General features: G+C 41.9%; 1 protein-coding gene across 1 annotated transcript in view; it reads left to right on the top strand.

The window, feature by feature from the left end:
• The first annotated feature begins 9,620 nt into the window (after window positions 1–9,620).
• Window positions 9,621–16,929, top strand: part of wrnip1 (WRN helicase interacting protein 1) — a 53,817-nt gene continuing 46,508 nt past the window's right edge. Inside the window, exons 1-3 of the mRNA XM_033016318.1 lie at window positions 9,621–9,734; window positions 10,782–10,879; window positions 10,962–11,805. Coding sequence (XP_032872209.1) covers window positions 11,059–11,805 — 747 coding nt within the window. The 5' untranslated portion in view covers window positions 9,621–9,734; window positions 10,782–10,879; window positions 10,962–11,058. The remainder of the gene's footprint in view (window positions 9,735–10,781; window positions 10,880–10,961; window positions 11,806–16,929) is intronic.

Here is a 16,929-nt window from a genome sequence, read left to right as displayed (position 1 = left end):
TGTACAGGGTCTTGGTGAGACCACACCTGGAGTATTGCGTACAGTTTTGGTCTCCAAATCTGAGGAAGGACATTATTGCCATAGAGGGAGTGCAGAGAAGGTTCACCAGATTGATTCCTGGGATGTCAGATGTCTGAGGAAGGACATTAACGTTTCACGTTAAATGGGACAATGTTGTATCTGCTCCATTCTGTGTTAGTAACGGAGTGCGGCAAGGAGGAATTTTGTCTCCTATTTTATTTAATGTTTATATGGACGAATTGTCAAATCAGTTAAATAGGCTAAAAACTGTCTGTCTTGTGTGCAACACTATTGTTAATCATCTGATGTATGCAGATGACCTGGTCCTGCTCTGTCCATATAGTGCTGGGCTGCAGCAGATGCTGAAGGTGTGCTCTCAGTATGGCCTTGATTATGACATTAAGTATAACGCTAAGAAAAGCCGCATAATGATAATTAGAAGCGCTGAGGACAGGAAATCAACTTTTCCGACCTTTTATTTGTCAGACAGTCCTCTTGCTGTGTGTGAGGAAATTAAATACTTAGGTCATGTCATATCTGATGACTGGAAGGATGACAAAGACCTCTACCGACAGCGCTGTAAAATTTATCTTCAAGCCAACATGCTTATAAGGAAGTTTTATATGTGCTCTGATTCTGTGAAGTGTTCCCTGTTCAGAACCTACATCACACCATTATATACTGCTCAATTGTGGTCTAATTATAAGAAAAAGAGTATGCAGAAGCTTAAGGTTGCATACAATGATGCAATGAGGTTGCTACTTCGTGTCCCTAGGTGGCATAGTGCCAAGTCAATTGTTTGTGTCTACTAGAGTGCCAACCTGTGAGGCACTCTTAAGACAGCTGATGTTTAGTTTTATGTGTCGCCTGGACAAATCAGAGAACCACATAATTGAAGCCCTAGTCAGCCCTCTGAAAAGCTGCTATAGATTCACTTCTAGGCTAAGACGGCATTGGTGCAATAGCTTATATATATTTTAGGCTAATATGCAATTTTTTAATGTATCTTTGTAATTCTTTGTACTGTTTGATGTGTTATATGAACCTGTGTCTGAAATAAAGCTTTAATAATAATAATAATAATTATTGCCATAGAGGGAGTGCAGAGAAGGTTCACCAGACTGATTCCTGGGATGTCAGGACTTTCATATGAAGAAAGACTGGATAGACTCGGCTTGTACTCGCTAGAATTTAGGAGATTGAGGGGGGATCTTATAGAAACTTACAAAATTCTTAAGAGGTTGGACAGGCTAGATGCCGGAAGATTGTTCCCGATGTCAGGGAAGTCCAGAACAAGGGGTCACAGCTTAAGGATAGAGGGGAAATCCTTTAAGACCGAGATGAGAAAAACATTTTTCACACAGAGAGTGGTGAATATCTGGAACTCTCTGCCACAGAAGGTAGTTGAGGCCAGTTCATTGGCTATATTTAAGAGGGAGTTAGATGTGGCCCTTGTGGCTAAAGGGATCAGGGGTTATGGAGAGAAGGCAGGTACGGGATACTGAGTTGGATGATCAGCCATGATCATATTGAATGGCGGTGCAGGCTCGAAGGGCCAAATGGCCTACTCCTGCACCTATTTTCTATGTATCTATGTATTGTGGGCCAAATGGATTCTTGGGCTGATGGCTCAGTCACTCAAGCCTGTTGTGCTGGCAGCTCACTCATTCACGGTTGGTGGGCTCGCAGTTGACTCACGGCTATACCTTGAAATTCCATTTCAAGCAGGGTGCAAGGGCACCAAATTCAAATGCAGTTTCATACCATTTCAAGCAGGGTGCAAGGCCACTAAAGACAGCAAGTCATGACCTCTCCCTCCCCCATCTTGCAGAGACTATGCCACGCCCACAATTCCGTGTTTTATAGTCCCTCCACCCCTCCCACCAGAAGGGGCGTGGCCTTCATGGCATGATTGACAGGAGAGAGAATCTCAACATTTTTTAAACAATAACTCTTTTATTTTTCATCGATGGTCCCCCTTGGCACCTGATGAGCGGAGGGGGACTGAGTAAGTTGGCCAAAACATCACAGCCATATGTGGAAGCGTTTTTACTAAAATCAATATAAAGCGCAAACAGGAAGTGGTCAAGATTAGACTTTTAATTATATAGATGGCAAGGCAGCTCTAATTAGGCAAGGCAGCTCTAATTAGGCAAGGCAGCTCTCTTTAGCACTTTCAAAACAAAAGGTAAGGCAGCTTGCTTTAGCACTTTCAAAACCAAAGGTAAGGCAGCTTGCTTAAGCACTTTCAAAACTAAAGGCAAGGCAGCTTGCTTTAGCACTTTCAAAACCAAAGGCAAAGCAGTTTGCTTTAGTACTTTCAAAAGCACTGTCCTGGAAGGCAATCCTGCCCAAAATACTGGGCCTGCCTTGAAGACAATTCCGGTCCGAGTTCCAAGTCTGCTTGGAAGCTATGTATGTTGTGCAGTAAAAAAGAATCACGTTGTTATCTGTTTTTTAAAACCAGATCTGAAATTCATGTTATTGTCATTTTGAACAAAAACACGAGAGTAAAATTACCAACATGTAACTGGTCCACAATCCCTTGTTTCAGTAAACCCAGACCCACCTACCTCCATGGCTACCGGAGGTCTTGTGGTAAGCCCAAAGGCCCCTGATGCGGGTTCCTTTTCTCTCCTTGATTGGGAGTTGGACTGGTAGGGAGTGTGGATTCCATGTTTCTCCTGACCTCTGCTTGGGTCTTGGTTTGAAAACCTCATCATACTGAGCCTGCCTTGTAGGACAATTCTGGCCATAATTCTGAGTCTGCCTTGAAAGACGACTCTGATCATATTTCCGTGCCCAGCTTTCAAGCTACCACCGGCTTCAGTGAACTGCTTACCCCCTATGGAGGTGTGGGGTGTGTTGTCGCCTACTGATGAAGTTTGCTTGTCGTTGGTACCTTGATTGGTCCGACAGCTTTTGCTTCCTTCTTCTGGTCTTACCTGAAGAGAGGATTCGGCGGCTGGTTTCTCCAAAGTCACCTTGATAGCGCTGTTCCCTTGCCGGCATTTGTGCGGATATTCTGCAAACTGCTGTCTCTTGAGGCCATATGCATGTGCTTCAGTATGTTCATACTTTAATTCGAGATCAGTTACCTACCGATCACTCACACTCCCCTCCACTGAGAGTGAGATTTGAATGCAGCCCTGAAAACAGGTGCTGCCGCAGGCCCCTGAGGATACCTGCGCTGACATGACCCCTCCAGCGGGCCTAAATGAGATTCTTGTTTGGGTCAGACTGAAACTGACCGTGAATGCTCCTCTCCTCAGAGCAGGAGACATTTGCTAGATCTCTATTCAGGGAAGCACCCAGTGGAACCTGGATGATTGCAGAAGTATTTATTTTCTTTTGTGCTTATTATTTATTTTATGTAAAGCACTTTGGTGTCTGTTTGGGGGGAGGGACTCAAATTGGGAAAGCTAGCAGTCAGTGTGTGAGGCAGGAGGCAGAGAATGGTAGCACTCTGACCCAAAATGTAGGGGAGAGAGAAGAAAAAGACAATAAACAGAGAATAAGAGAGGGTGGGTTTCTTAAATGTGTATATTTTAATGCTAGGAGCATTGTAAGAAAGGTGGATGAACTCAGAGCCTGGATTGACACCTGGAAGTATGATGTTGTGGCGATCAGTGAAACATGGTTGCAGGAGGGCTGTGATTGGAAACTAAATATTCCAGGATTTCGTTGCTTCAGGTGTGATAGAATTGGAGGGGCAAGAGGTGGAGGTGTTGCATTGCTTATCAGGGAAGATATTACAGCAGTGCTTTGGCAGGATAGATTAGAGGGCTCGTCTAGGGAGGCTATTTGGGTGGAACTGAGAAATGGGAAAGGGGTAGCAACACTTATAGGGGTGTATTATAGACCGCCAAATGGGGAGCGAGAATTGGAAGAGCAAATATGTAAGGAGATTGCAGATATTAGTAGTAAGCACAAGGTAGTGATTGTGGGAGATTTCAATTTTCCACACATAGACTGGGAAACACATTCTGTAAATGGGCTGGATGGTTTGGAGTTTGTAAAATGTGTGCAGCAATACATAGAGGTACCTACTAGAGAAGGGGCAGTGCTGGACCTCCTGTTAGGAAATGAGACGGGTCAGGTGGCAGAGGTATGCGTTGGGGAACAGTTCGGGACCAGTGATCACAATACCATTAGCTTCAATATAATTATGGAGAGGGTCAGAACTGGACCTAGGGTTGAGATTTTTGATTGGAGAAAGGCTAACTTTGAGGAGATGCGAAAGGATTTAAAAGGAGTAAATTGGGACCGTTTGTTTTATGGGAAAGATGTGGAAGAGAAATGGAGGACATTTAAAGGTGACATTTTAAGAGTACAGAATCTTTATGTCCCTGTTCGGTTGAAAGGAAATAGTAAAAATTGGAAAGAGCCATGGTTTTCAAGGGAAATTGGACACTTGGTTCGGAAAAAGAGAGAGATCTACAATAATTATAGGCAGCATGGAGTAAATGAGGTGCTTGAGGAGTATAAAGAATGTAAAAAGAATCTTAAGAAAGAAATTAGAAAAGCTAAAAGAAGATATGAGGTTGCTTTGGTAAGGTGAAAGTAAATCCAAAGGGTTTCTACAGCTATATTAATAGCAAAAGGATAACAAGGGATAAAATTGGTCCATTAGAGAGTCAGAGTGGACAGCTATCTGCAGAGCCAAAAGAGATGGGGGAGATATTGAACAATTTATTTTCTTCGGTATTTACCAAGGAGAAGGATATTGAATTATGTGAGGTAAGGGAAACAAGTAGAGTAGCTATGGAAACTATGAGATTCAAAGAAGAGGAAGTACTGACACTTTTGAGAAATATAAAAGTGGATAAGTCTCCAGGTCCGGACAGGATATTCCCTAGGACATTGAGGGAAGTTAGTGTAGAAATAGCAGGGGCTATGACAGAAATATTTCAAATGTCATTAGAAACGGGAATAGTGCCGGAGGATTGGCGTACTGCGCATGTTGTTCCATTGTTTAAAAAGGGGTCTAAGAGTAAACCTAGCAATTATAGACCTGTTAGTTTGACGTCAGTGGTGGGCAAATTTTTTTATTTTTTATTTTTATTTTATTTTTATTAGAAGTACAGTAAATTACAATAATACACATCAGATATATCTTATTACATTTGTTGTACCACTTCGTTTTTCGAGCTTTAAAAAAGATAGAAATAAAAGAAGTAAGGAAAGTGAGCAAGAATCGTGAAGGTGCAGGAAAGTGTTGGGAAAAGAAAGCCCCTTAGGGAAGAAGTTAGAGAAGGAAGTAAAGAAAGGAAATAAGACCCTAGAAAGAAAAGAAAAAAAAAGGAAAAACAATCGCTCTATTGTAACACAAAACTCGCAAAAAAGGATATACCAACCGTGTTTTTAAAAGGCTAGGAGGAGTCTCATCTCTTCCAAGTGTAGTGTTTCGAACATGTTTGAAATCCACATTTATATTGTTGGTATTGGAGCATTTTTCCAAAATTTGAGTATAAGCTTTTTTTCCATTATTAGCCCGTAATTAAGTAAGTTCTTTTGAAACACGTTTAATTCGGGGTTACCTTCCGATATTCCAAAAATGATCCATTCTGCTTTTGGTACAAGTTTTATTTTAAATAATTTTGTGAAGATTTCAAATATTTCGTTCCAGAATGTTTGGATTTTTATACAAAAAACAAAAGAGTGCGCTATGGTAGCTTCTTGTGACTGACATTTATCACAAATGGGTGAGACATTGGCGAAAAGTTTATTTATTTTAGTTTTTGAATAATATAGTCTATGTAATGTTTTATATTGAATTAGAGTATGTCGTACGTTGATCGAGCATTTATACATATATAGTAAGTGTTTGTCCCAGCTCTCTTTTGAAATTTTTATAGCTAGTTCTTGTTCCCAGTCTCTTTTAATACCATCGGTTGTAGGTATTTCTATATTTAAAATAATGTTGTATAAGTATGATATTAGATTTGCTGATTCAGCCTTTGTCTTCATGGCTTCATCCAATAAGTCTGGGGGCATGTTATGATAGTCTTTTGTGTATTTTTTCAGATAGTCACGGATTTGAAGATATTTAAAATATTGATTTTTTTCAAATTATATTTCAGTTGTAATTGTTGAAATGATAATAATTTTCCCAATTCATACAAGTCTCCGAGCATTTTGATTCCCATTCTTTCCCATTGTGTAAATGATTTATCTATAATTGAAGGTTTAAACGACGGGTTATTGACTACTGGCATTAAAAGAGATAGATTTCTTAATTTTAGATTCTGTTTTATTTGTTTCCAAGTTCTAATTGTGCTATGTATCATTGGATTTTTATTATAATTTTTGTTATTCAGATTCGTTGGTGAGAGGAGAGTCGCTCCTGTATTACACGGAGAGCAGTCCTCTCTCTCCATTACAATCCAGTCCACCTGCTGGGCAGAGTTGTCCAGCAGGTGAATCATATTTTTAATATTTACTGCCCAATTATAGTAAATAAAGTTAGGGAGCGCTAGACCACCCATCTCTTTTGGTTTACTAAGGTGTGCTCTTTGTATTCTGTGGGATTTATAATCCCATATAAAATTTGTAATGTCTGAGTCTAGTTTTTTGAAAAACTTTTTTGGAAGATATATTGGAATTGATTGAAATAAATATAGGATTTGTGGTAAAAAGATCATTTTTATAGCATTTATTCGACCTATTAAAGACATCGGGAGCGTTTTCCAGAATTTGATTAGATTATTTAGTTTCTTAAGTAAGGGGCTATAATTGGCGTTAAACATAGCGTGATAGTTTCTAGTGATTTCAATTCCTAAATATTTAAATTAAGTGGTGGGCAAATTAATAGAAAGGATACTTAGAGATAATATATATAAGCATCTGGATAAACAGGGTCTAATTAGGAACAGTCAACATGGATTTGTGCCTGGAAGGTCATGTTTGACTAATCTTCTTGAATTTTTTGAAGAGGTTACTCGGGAAATTGATGAGAGTAAAGCAGTGGATGTTGTATATATGGACTTCAATAAGGCCTTTGACAAGGTTCCTCACGGAAGGTTGGTTAAGAAGGTTCAATTGTTGGGTATTAATGGTGGAGTAGCAAGATGGATTCAACAGTGGCTGAATGGGAGATGCCAGAGAGTAATGGTGGATGGTTGTTTGTCAGGTTGGAGGCCAGTGACTAGTGAGGTGCCACAGGGATCTGTATTGGGTCCACTGTTGTTTGTCATGTACATCAATGATCTGGATGATGGTGTGGTAAATTGGATTAGTAAGTATGCAGATGATACTAAAATAGGTGGGGTTGTAGATAATGAAGTAAATTTTCAAAGTCTACAGAGAGATTTATGCCAGTTGGAAGAGTGGGCTGAAAGATGGCAGATGGAGTTTAATGCTGATAAGTGTGAGGTGCTACATCTTGGCAGGACAAATCAAAATAGGACGTACATGGTAAATGGTAAGGAATTGAAGAATGCAGGTGAACAGAGGGATCTGGGAATAACTGTGCAGTTCCCTGAAAGTGGAATCTCATGTAGATAGGGTAGTAAAGAAGGCTTTTGGTGTGCTGGCCTTTATAAATCAGAGCATTGAGTATAGAAGTTGGGATGTAATGTTAAAATTGTACAAGGCATTGGTGAGGCCAATTCTGGAGTATGGTGTACAATTTTGGTTGCCTAATTATAGGAAGGATGTCAACAAAATAGAGAGAGTACAGAGGAGATTTACTAGAATGTTGCCTGGGTTTCAGCAACTAAGTTACAGAGAAAGGTTGAACAAGTTAGGGCTTTATTCTTTGGAGCGCAGAAGGTTAAGGGGGGACTTGATAGAGGTCTTTAAAATGATGAGAGGGATAGACAGAGTTTACGTGGATAAGCTTTTCCCACTGAGAGTAGGGAAGATTCAAACAAGGGGACATGACTTGAGAATTAAGGGACAGAAGTTTAGGGGTAACATGAGGGGGAACTTCTTTACTCAGAGAGTGGTGGCTGTGTGGAATGAGCTTCCAGTGAAGGTGGTGGCGGCAGGTTCGTTTTTATCATTTAAAAATAATTTGGATGGTTATATGGACGGGAAAGGAATGGAGAGTTATGGTCTGAGCGCAGGTAGATGGGACTAGGGGAGAATACGTGTTCGGCACGGACTAGAAGGGTCGAGATGGCCTGTTTCCGTGCTGTAATTGTTATATGGTGTCAATGCAAGTTAACTTAAATAGTGCTATATAAGTAAAAGTTACTTACTTACTTCCTTTCTTCTGCTTGTCCCTGGGAAGTCCCCCCCCCCCCCTCTCCCTGCTTTTGTACTCTGATTCAGAGTGGTTTCTTCCATATGTACTTCCCCCTGCAATGGGGAAGACATTGGGCTGCCCATGTGCGAGGCTCTCGGTACTGCCTGCTGTAGGCTCGGGCTGACACAGCTCTCTCCTTTAGAGCAGGTCATTGTTGGAGCAACTTCTCCAACAAGTTGCTCCATGTGGGAGAGTCGTCCTCAGACGCTCTCCGTTGAGGGAGGGTATCCCTTTCCCCCCCCGGACTCATCTGAGTCAACGGGTTGGTTTGACTTGCGGGTGGTTTTTCCAGTATTGCAGGACCACCAACGGAGCTCCTCCTCCTGCAACAAATTTCCTGCCGGCGCTAAATGTCGGGAAACACCGTCGCTCGCTACTGGGAATGCTGCGGTCTTCGGCAGCCGACTTCCCCGCGGACTTTTGGCATCTAAAAAGTTTCAGAAGTGATAAATCTGGCTGTAATTTTTTTTAAATCACCCATGGTTCCCAAGTGGGGTTTTACATACAAAATGAAAACGCATCCGAAGAAAAATTTGCAGCCAGATTTATCACTTCTGAAGATTTTTAGATACCAAAGGAATCAAGAAAAAACACAAATAATGCCTTACGATGAAATGCAGTGAGCAAACGCGATAATTCCCAATATTTTCAATTCCGATATCTGCACGGCACGGCCACTTTAGCTGCTGTAGTCCCTTCAGTTCTCGCTTCTCTATACCTTCATTTCGTTTCACGTTTGGAATTCTGAAGTTGGGTACATGTCTCTCACACTTACCCCGACTCCCACAATTTTTTTCAGCGCAAAAATTCAAAATTTTGGCGGTTTTTAACAGGTAGGAAAGTACGCGTTTCTAGCATTAATAACATATACCGGAAGTGACATATGTCCTCCAGATTGATTGAGCGGCACCGTGCGTCAAGCCCTATGACCCAGTGACCTTACGTGTAACCACCCTATAATCTGATCTTCAAATCTACCTGATTGCAGACCTTAGACTTTTTCTCAGTAAATGTAATGCAATCACACTATAACACTCTATTCTATGCGTTTCCCTTTGCACTACCTGTTGTACTTTGGTATGAGTTGAATATACTCATGTATAGTATGATTTGATTAGGTAGTGACAATAATAACCAATACCATTAATCTTTGAAAAAGCTTTTTTTGTGCGTTTTGGTTTTCTCCTAATATTCGTCTGAAAATGTTATATTATCGCTCCTATCACTGCTGGTCCCAAGACAGCCCTACAGGGCATTTACGTCAACACAATGCGCTAACTGGAGAATTGGTGCATTCTACTGACGAAAATATTCCTACCAACGTGAAAAAGCTCTACTAAGTAGTTTTCTCGAAGTCAGTTTCATTGATTCCAAAGTCTCGTTTCCACCCAGGAAGTTACATTGCACATAATGACAATATTTCCGGATTTCCCTGTGTAAATACCATGCTCGTAGATAGTAGGTATGTTGCAAAGCCTACCTGAAGCGTCGCTGAAAATCTGTCGCTGCGGGTGTGCGCGATTTTGGCGCCGTTTAGAGGGGGGCGGGTTTAAAACGCGATTTTCTCTAAGCTGTTCAAATCGAAGATGTTCAGCCTAGTTAATTATTAACGAAAAATCGCTGGAAGACCCCGTCGCAAAAGCTATTATTAGTTTTAAAGGCCTCGTATAATAGTTATAGTAGTTTAAAAATCAATCTCTAAACCCGCGACCACCAGCAACCGCAGGGTCTCATAAAGCAAACAGTTGAAGGTAGGCTGCATATTTTTACATTAAAAAGGGCTTCTTAAGATCCCTTTATACAAAGTTTAATATTGCGAGTGGTTCATTTTGGGCCCATTATATCCCGCAGTATTTTTCTGGGCATTTGGGGACACAAATCTACCGCAATGTGAACGTTCTAAACCGGCGCGTTCACAGGAACCCACTAGAAAGCTGATTTAAATGGACTTTAATTTACAGCAATTAAACACTAAATTCCTTCCATTTGGCCTATAAATTAATGTAAATGAGATTTAAAAATCATGTTTTATTGTGAATTATTTATGAATATTATTTGGACACTTAGGCTATTTAAAAATGTTAATCATTTATTAAGAAATAGATAGATGTTTAGATCTAGTAATTGAAGTTTGAAATTAGCTACACTTGGGTAACTAACTAATTATATGCTTTAATTTCAGGTCATCCAAGTAAGATTATTTTATATTTGTTTCAGAATGGTTCAATCTACGATAACTGAAAATTTCATTCAGTTCTCTTAATTTTTAAGAAGGTTATGGGCTTTTGACTGTCCACGATCACAGCTTTTTTGTCATGTCCATAGAAAATCAATAGGGAACAAGATGCTAATTTCTGAGTATGAAAATGGCCATAACTTTTTAAATACTTGAGATATGAAAGTGAATTAGGAGTCAAATTAAACTTCTTTTTATGCTTTATCTGATGGGATAAATTACAGACTTGATTTTTTAAATCTCAAAATGTTGTAACATTGCTATAGATAGCAGTGCTGTTTGAAATGCATTGCTGTTACTTTTATTCGCAGCACCCGAGGGCATCTCGCCAGACAACTTACACAAAACATTTTTTTTTCCTATCTAAGTTTATCAAATACTGCCTGTAAGGGAAATTCATTTCGTTGTCTCTAACTGAGACAATGACAATAAATTTGAATACAATACAATACAATCTAAAGATAAATTACGCAGACCCCAAAATATAGATCAAAGCATGAACTGCTAGCACGTGCAAAACAAATGGAAAGTGGGAGGCGAGTTTCCAGAAATGGCGCTTAATGGTCGGAACGAGGAGTCGGTGGTGCAGTGTCCTGTATGTTCGGAGAAGATGGAGAGTTTTGAGATCAATTCCCACCTAGACCACTGCCTGGGTGTTGGAGGGTCGGTGGGGAAGGAGCCTGGAGGAGAGGCGGAGGAGGAGGATGCAGAGTGCGGTGACAGAGGGGAACCCGGCTGCAAGAAGGCGCGCTGGTCGCCGGCACCGGCCGATGGAACGCAGCCCGGGAGCCGCCGCGTGTCGGCCGATGGAACGCAGCCCGGGAGCCGGCGCGTGTCGGCCGATGGAACGCAGCCCGGGAACCGGCGCGTGTCGGCCGCTCGATCCCCGGCGTCGGGCACCAGTAAACAGCCCGGGAGCGGGGCGCAACCCGCGAGCAAGCACCAGGCCCCCTCCCCGGTCTTTGCACTTTTCCAAAAGACACAACGGTCGCCGAGTCTTGCGGCAGCTTCGCCCACCGGGACCGATGCACCCGGGACACCCGGGTGCATTGCTTTCACCTCTGCTGCACCTTCGCAGTCTGTCGTTCTCTCTGAAGCAAACCAGGAAGAGCAGAAAAAGCTGGTTTCATTGCAGCAACTTGAAGCAAAGCCTCTGGCGGAGATCATGAGACCCGGTGCTTTAGCAGAACTTATTGGCCAAAGTAAAGTTTTGGGAGAAAACACGCTCCTGCGAACGCTGTTGGAATCACATGATATCCCATCCATGATTTTGTGGGGTCCACCAGGATGTGGGAAAGTAAGTACATTGGAGAAATCTGCTGCTGCAAATTTCCTGTTAGTTATTCTCAAGTTAATTAATATGTACTCCAACATTCGGTCTATTTGCACAAAGACGTATAAGCATGTTGTTTTATGGAATACAGTGAATCAGTGGTCTGAGCTTCCAATCACTGATTATCCACTCAACAACGGTACCTGACTCCATCCCTTCTTCATGTTATCCTTTACTGAACCCCTCATCCAAGCCATTGTTTTCCAAATACTTCACTATCTGGGTGTGGTGTATCTGGACTTCCAGAAGGCGTTCGACAAGGTCCCACATAGAGATTAGTATACAAACTTAAAGCACACGGCATTGGGGGTTCAGTATTGATGTGGATAGAGAACTGGCTGGCAAACAGGAAGCAAAGAGTAGGAGTAAACGGGTCCTTTTCACAATGGCAGGCAGTGACTAGTGGGGTACCGCAAGGCTCAGTGCTGGGACCCCAGCTATTTACAATATATATTAATGATCTGGATGAGGGAATTGAAGGCAATATCTCCAAGTTTGCGGATGACACTAAGCTGGGGGGCAGTGTTAGCTGTGAGGAGGATGCTAGGAGACTGCAAGGTGACTTGGATAGGCTGGGTGAGTGGGCAAATGTTTGGCAGATGCAGTATAATGTGGATAAATGTGAGGTTATCCATTTTGGTGGCAAAAACAGGAAAGCAGACTATTATCTAAATGGTGGCCGACTAGGAAAAGGGGAGATGCAGCGAGACCTGGGTGTCATGGTACACCAGTCATTGAAAGTAGGCATGCAGGTGCAGCAGGCAGTGAAGAAAGCGAATGGTATGTTAGCTTTCATAGCAAAAGGATTTGAGTATAGGAGCAGGGAGGTTCTACTGCAGTTATACAGGGTCTTGGTGAGACCACACCTGGAGTATTGCGTACAGTTTTGGTCTCCAAATCTGAGGAAGGACATTATTGCCATAGAGGGAGTGCAGAGAAGGTTCACCAGACTGATTCCTGGGATGTCAGGACTGTCTTATGAAGAAAGACTGGATAGACTTGGTTTATACTCTCCAGAATTTAGGAGATTGAGAGGGGATCTTATAGAAACTTATAAAATTCTTAAGGGGTTGGACAGGCTAGATGCAGGGAGATTGCTCCCGATGTTGGGGAAGTCCAGGACAAGGGGTCACAGCTTAAGGATAGGGGAAATCCTTTAAAACCGAGATGAGAAGAACTTTTTTCACACAGACAGTGGTGAATCTCTGGAACTCTCTGCCACAGAGGGTAGTCGATGCCAGTTCATTGGCTATATTTAAGAGGGAGTTAGATGTGGCCCTTGTGGCTAAGGGGATCAGAGGGTATGGAGAGAAGGCAGGTACGGGATACTGAGTTGGATGATCAGCCATGATCATATTGAATGGCGGTGCAGGCACGAAGGGCCGAATGGCCTACTCCTGCACCTAATTTCTATGTTTCTATGTCTATGTTTCTATCTCAATGATGGCCTTCTGTGGCCGATTAGAAAAAGGGGAGATACAACGAGACCTGGGTGTCATGGTACACCTTTCATTGAAAGTAGGCATGCAGGTGCAGCAGGCAGTGAAGAAAGCGAATGGTATGTTAGCATTCATAGCAAAAGGATTTGATTATAGGAGCAGGGAGGTTCTACTGCAGTTGTACAGGGTCTTGGTGAGACCACACCTGGAGTATTGCGTACAGTTTTGGCCTCTGAGGAAATACATTCTTGCCATAGAGGGAGTACAGAGAAGGTTCACCAGACTGATTTCTGGGATGTCAGGACTTTCATATGAAGAAAGACTGGATAGACTCGGCTTGTACTCGCTAGAATTTAGAAGATTGAGGGGGGGATCTTATAGAAACTTACAAAATTCTTAAGGGGTTGGACAGGCTAGATGCAGGAAGATCGTTCCTGATGTTGGGGAAGTCCAGAACAAGGGGTCACAGTTTAAGGATAAGGGGGAAGACTTTTAGGACCGAGATGAGAGAAAAAAAATTTCACACAGAGAGTGGTGAATCTCTGGAATTCTTTGCCACAGAAGGTAGTTGAGGCCAGTTCATTGGCTATATTTAAGAGGGAGTTAGATGTGGCCCTTGTGGCTAAGGGGTTCGGGGGGTATGGAGAGAAGACAGGTACGGGATACTGAGTTGGATGATCAGCCATGATCATATTGAATGGCGGTGCAGGCTCGAAGGGCCGAATGGCCTACTCCTGCACTTATCTTCTATGTTTCTCTCCAAAGATTGGTCTACGACAGATCAGTTCAGTTTAGTTTGTTGTCACGTGTACCGAGGTACAGTGAAAAGCTTTTGTTGTTTGCTAACCAATCAGTGGAAAGACAATACATGATTACAATCGATCCATTCACCACGTACACATACATGATCAGGGAATAACATTTAGTGCAAAATAAAGCCAGTAAAATCCGATTCAAAATAGTTTGACAGTCACCCATGAGGCAGATAGTAGTTCAGGACTACTCTCTAGTTTATGTTGCATGCTAACCAGTCAGCAGAAAGGGGTCTGAAGAAAGGTTTCGACCCGAAAAGTCGCCCATTTCCTTCGCTCCATAGATGCTGCTGCACCCGCTGAGTTTCCCCAGCAATTTTGTGTACCAGCAGAAAGACAATACATTATTATAATCGAGCTATGTACTGTATACAGATACATGATAAAGGGAACAATGTGAATAACGTTTAGTGCAAAATTAAGTCCAGTAAAGTTTGATCAAAGATAGTCCGAGGGCCTCCTATGAGGTAGATCAGGACTGCTCTCTAGTTGTTGGTAGGATGGTTCAGTTGCCTGATAACAGCTGGGGAGAAACTGCCCCTGAAACTGGAGATAGACAAAAATGCTGGAGAAATTCAGTGGGTGAGGCAGCATCTATGGAGGGAAGGAAATAGGCAATGTCTTGGGTCGAGGTCCATCTTCTGAAACTGGAGATGTGCGTTTTCACACCTTTTGGCCGAGGGGAGAAGTGGGAGTGGCCATGGTGCGACTTGTCCTTGATTGTGCTGCTGGCCTTCCCGAGGCAGCATGAGGTGTAAATGGAGTCAATGGAAGGGAGGTTGGTTTGTGTGACGGCCTGGGCAGCATCCACTATTCACTGCAATTTCTTGCGGTCTTGGATGGAGCTGTTCCCAAACCAGGCTGTGATGCATACTGATAAAATGCTTTCTACGGCGCATCTGTGGAAGTTGGTGAGGGTTGTTGGGGACTTGCCGAACTTACTAAACCTTATGAGGAAGAAGAGGCGTTGTTGTGCTTAATGCCAAGGAACTTGAAGCTCTCAGCCATTTCCACTTCCGCATCATTGATTGGGTCATATACTCCACCAAGCTCCCTGATTTTGAATTTCTGGATTCTTGGTCTATGCCTTTGGATTATTAATCCAGTCATTTAATTTGTGCAATTAAACCATTGAATTTGCAAATTTGATTTGTTGAAGCAGATTTTCTGTTTAACACCCAGGCCTAAAGTTGACCTTGCCTGTTACAGAATTATATCTAACCTTAATTTTCATTGACTTCAAACATTATCTGAATTACAATTATAAATTTGCCTAGCATTTGGATTTATTCCCCAATCTTAGTCTAAAATTGGACAGCAGAAGGCAACAGTGGCGCAACGGTAGATTTGTTGATTTACAGAGCCAGAGATCCAGGTTCGATCCTGAGTACGAGTGCTGTCTCTATGGAGTTTGTACGTTCTCTCTGTGAAATTGTGGATTTTTTTCTGGGAAATCCAGTTTCCTCCCACTTTCCAAAGATGTGCAGGTTTATAAGTTAATTGGCTTCTATAAATTGTCCATAGTGTGTAGGATGAGAAGCTGGGATTAAATGGAACCAGTGTACGGGTGATCGCTGGCTGGTGCGTACTCCGTGGGCTGAAGGGCCTGTTGTCACACTGTATCTCTGAACTAAACTAAAATCAATAATTGGACATCATTACATTTTATGTGACCATAATTGGTTACTCATTTAAGGCTATCAGCTTTAAAAGCAAATGTTACATTTCACGTCTGCCCACTTTTCTACCATTCTGACTGACTTTCCCTAGTCTGACTTCTGACTTTTCATCAGAAAACAATGGGGAATTATTGATTGTGATGACAAAGGTACACTGGAGATAAGGTATCATAATGGTTATGTTAATGGATTAGTAATCCACAGAATCGGAATACTAATTTGAGGACATACATTTGTTGCAACTGGAGAATTTAAATTCAATTTATTCAAACATTGGAATTAAAAGCTAATATCAACAATGTTGACTGAAAGTCTGAGAAGATTCAAAAACCTGCCTGAAATCCTCAGGAGAGGAATCTGCTATTCTCTCCCCGTACCCCTTATGGATAACGCCAGACCAATGTTGGTTGACTTTTCAACTGCCTTAAGGGATCAGCAAGCTTTACAGATTCAAGTCTTTGAGAGATGAGCCACAAATGTCACCCAGTCTTGTGATTGAATAAATCAAAACTAGAATGTAGCTTTTTCATAATTTTAGAAACAATTTAAGTGTAGGTAAGTTCCATTTTGACTGAAGAATAAAAATGTCACATAATCCATGTAAATAGGAGTCCGAGGAAGGGTCTCGACACGAAACGGCACCCATTCTTTCTCTCCAGAGATGCTGGCTGTCCCGCTGAGTTACTCCATCTTTTTGTGTCTAAATACAAGTCCAATTGGGTTAGAAGCTTGGGTAAATCATAAAGGATGAAGGCAGATTAGGAAACCCATTGAATGGAGCAAGCAATCAATGTCAACAAAGGGTGAAAATGAAGTCAAGTCAAGTTTATTGTTATAGGCACGTACATTAAGGTACAGTTACAATGAATTTCAAGACGAATATCACGTGTCTAAACGGTAGGTTAAATCGATGGAGTTAAGCTGAAAATCCAATGAGGAAAATTCAGAGCAGGTTTACAATTGTAACGCTACATATTACAACACAAACATCTATTCCCCTGTGTCTTAAATATAATCAGAGCTTCCACAGCACTCTTGGTCAAGAATTCCAACATTCCCTAACCTTTAGGTGAAGACATTTCATCTCATCTCCATCCTGAATGGCATCCGCTCATTTCAATACTGTGTTGAAACTTCCCAAGGGGAAACATAATTCCT

The sequence above is a fragment of the Amblyraja radiata genome, chromosome 2, assembly GCF_010909765.2.
Source record: "Amblyraja radiata isolate CabotCenter1 chromosome 2, sAmbRad1.1.pri, whole genome shotgun sequence".
Taxonomy (NCBI): domain Eukaryota; kingdom Metazoa; phylum Chordata; class Chondrichthyes; order Rajiformes; family Rajidae; genus Amblyraja; species Amblyraja radiata.
The sequence above is the reverse complement of the archived record's forward strand: the minus strand, read 5'-3'. Positions and strand labels throughout refer to the sequence as shown.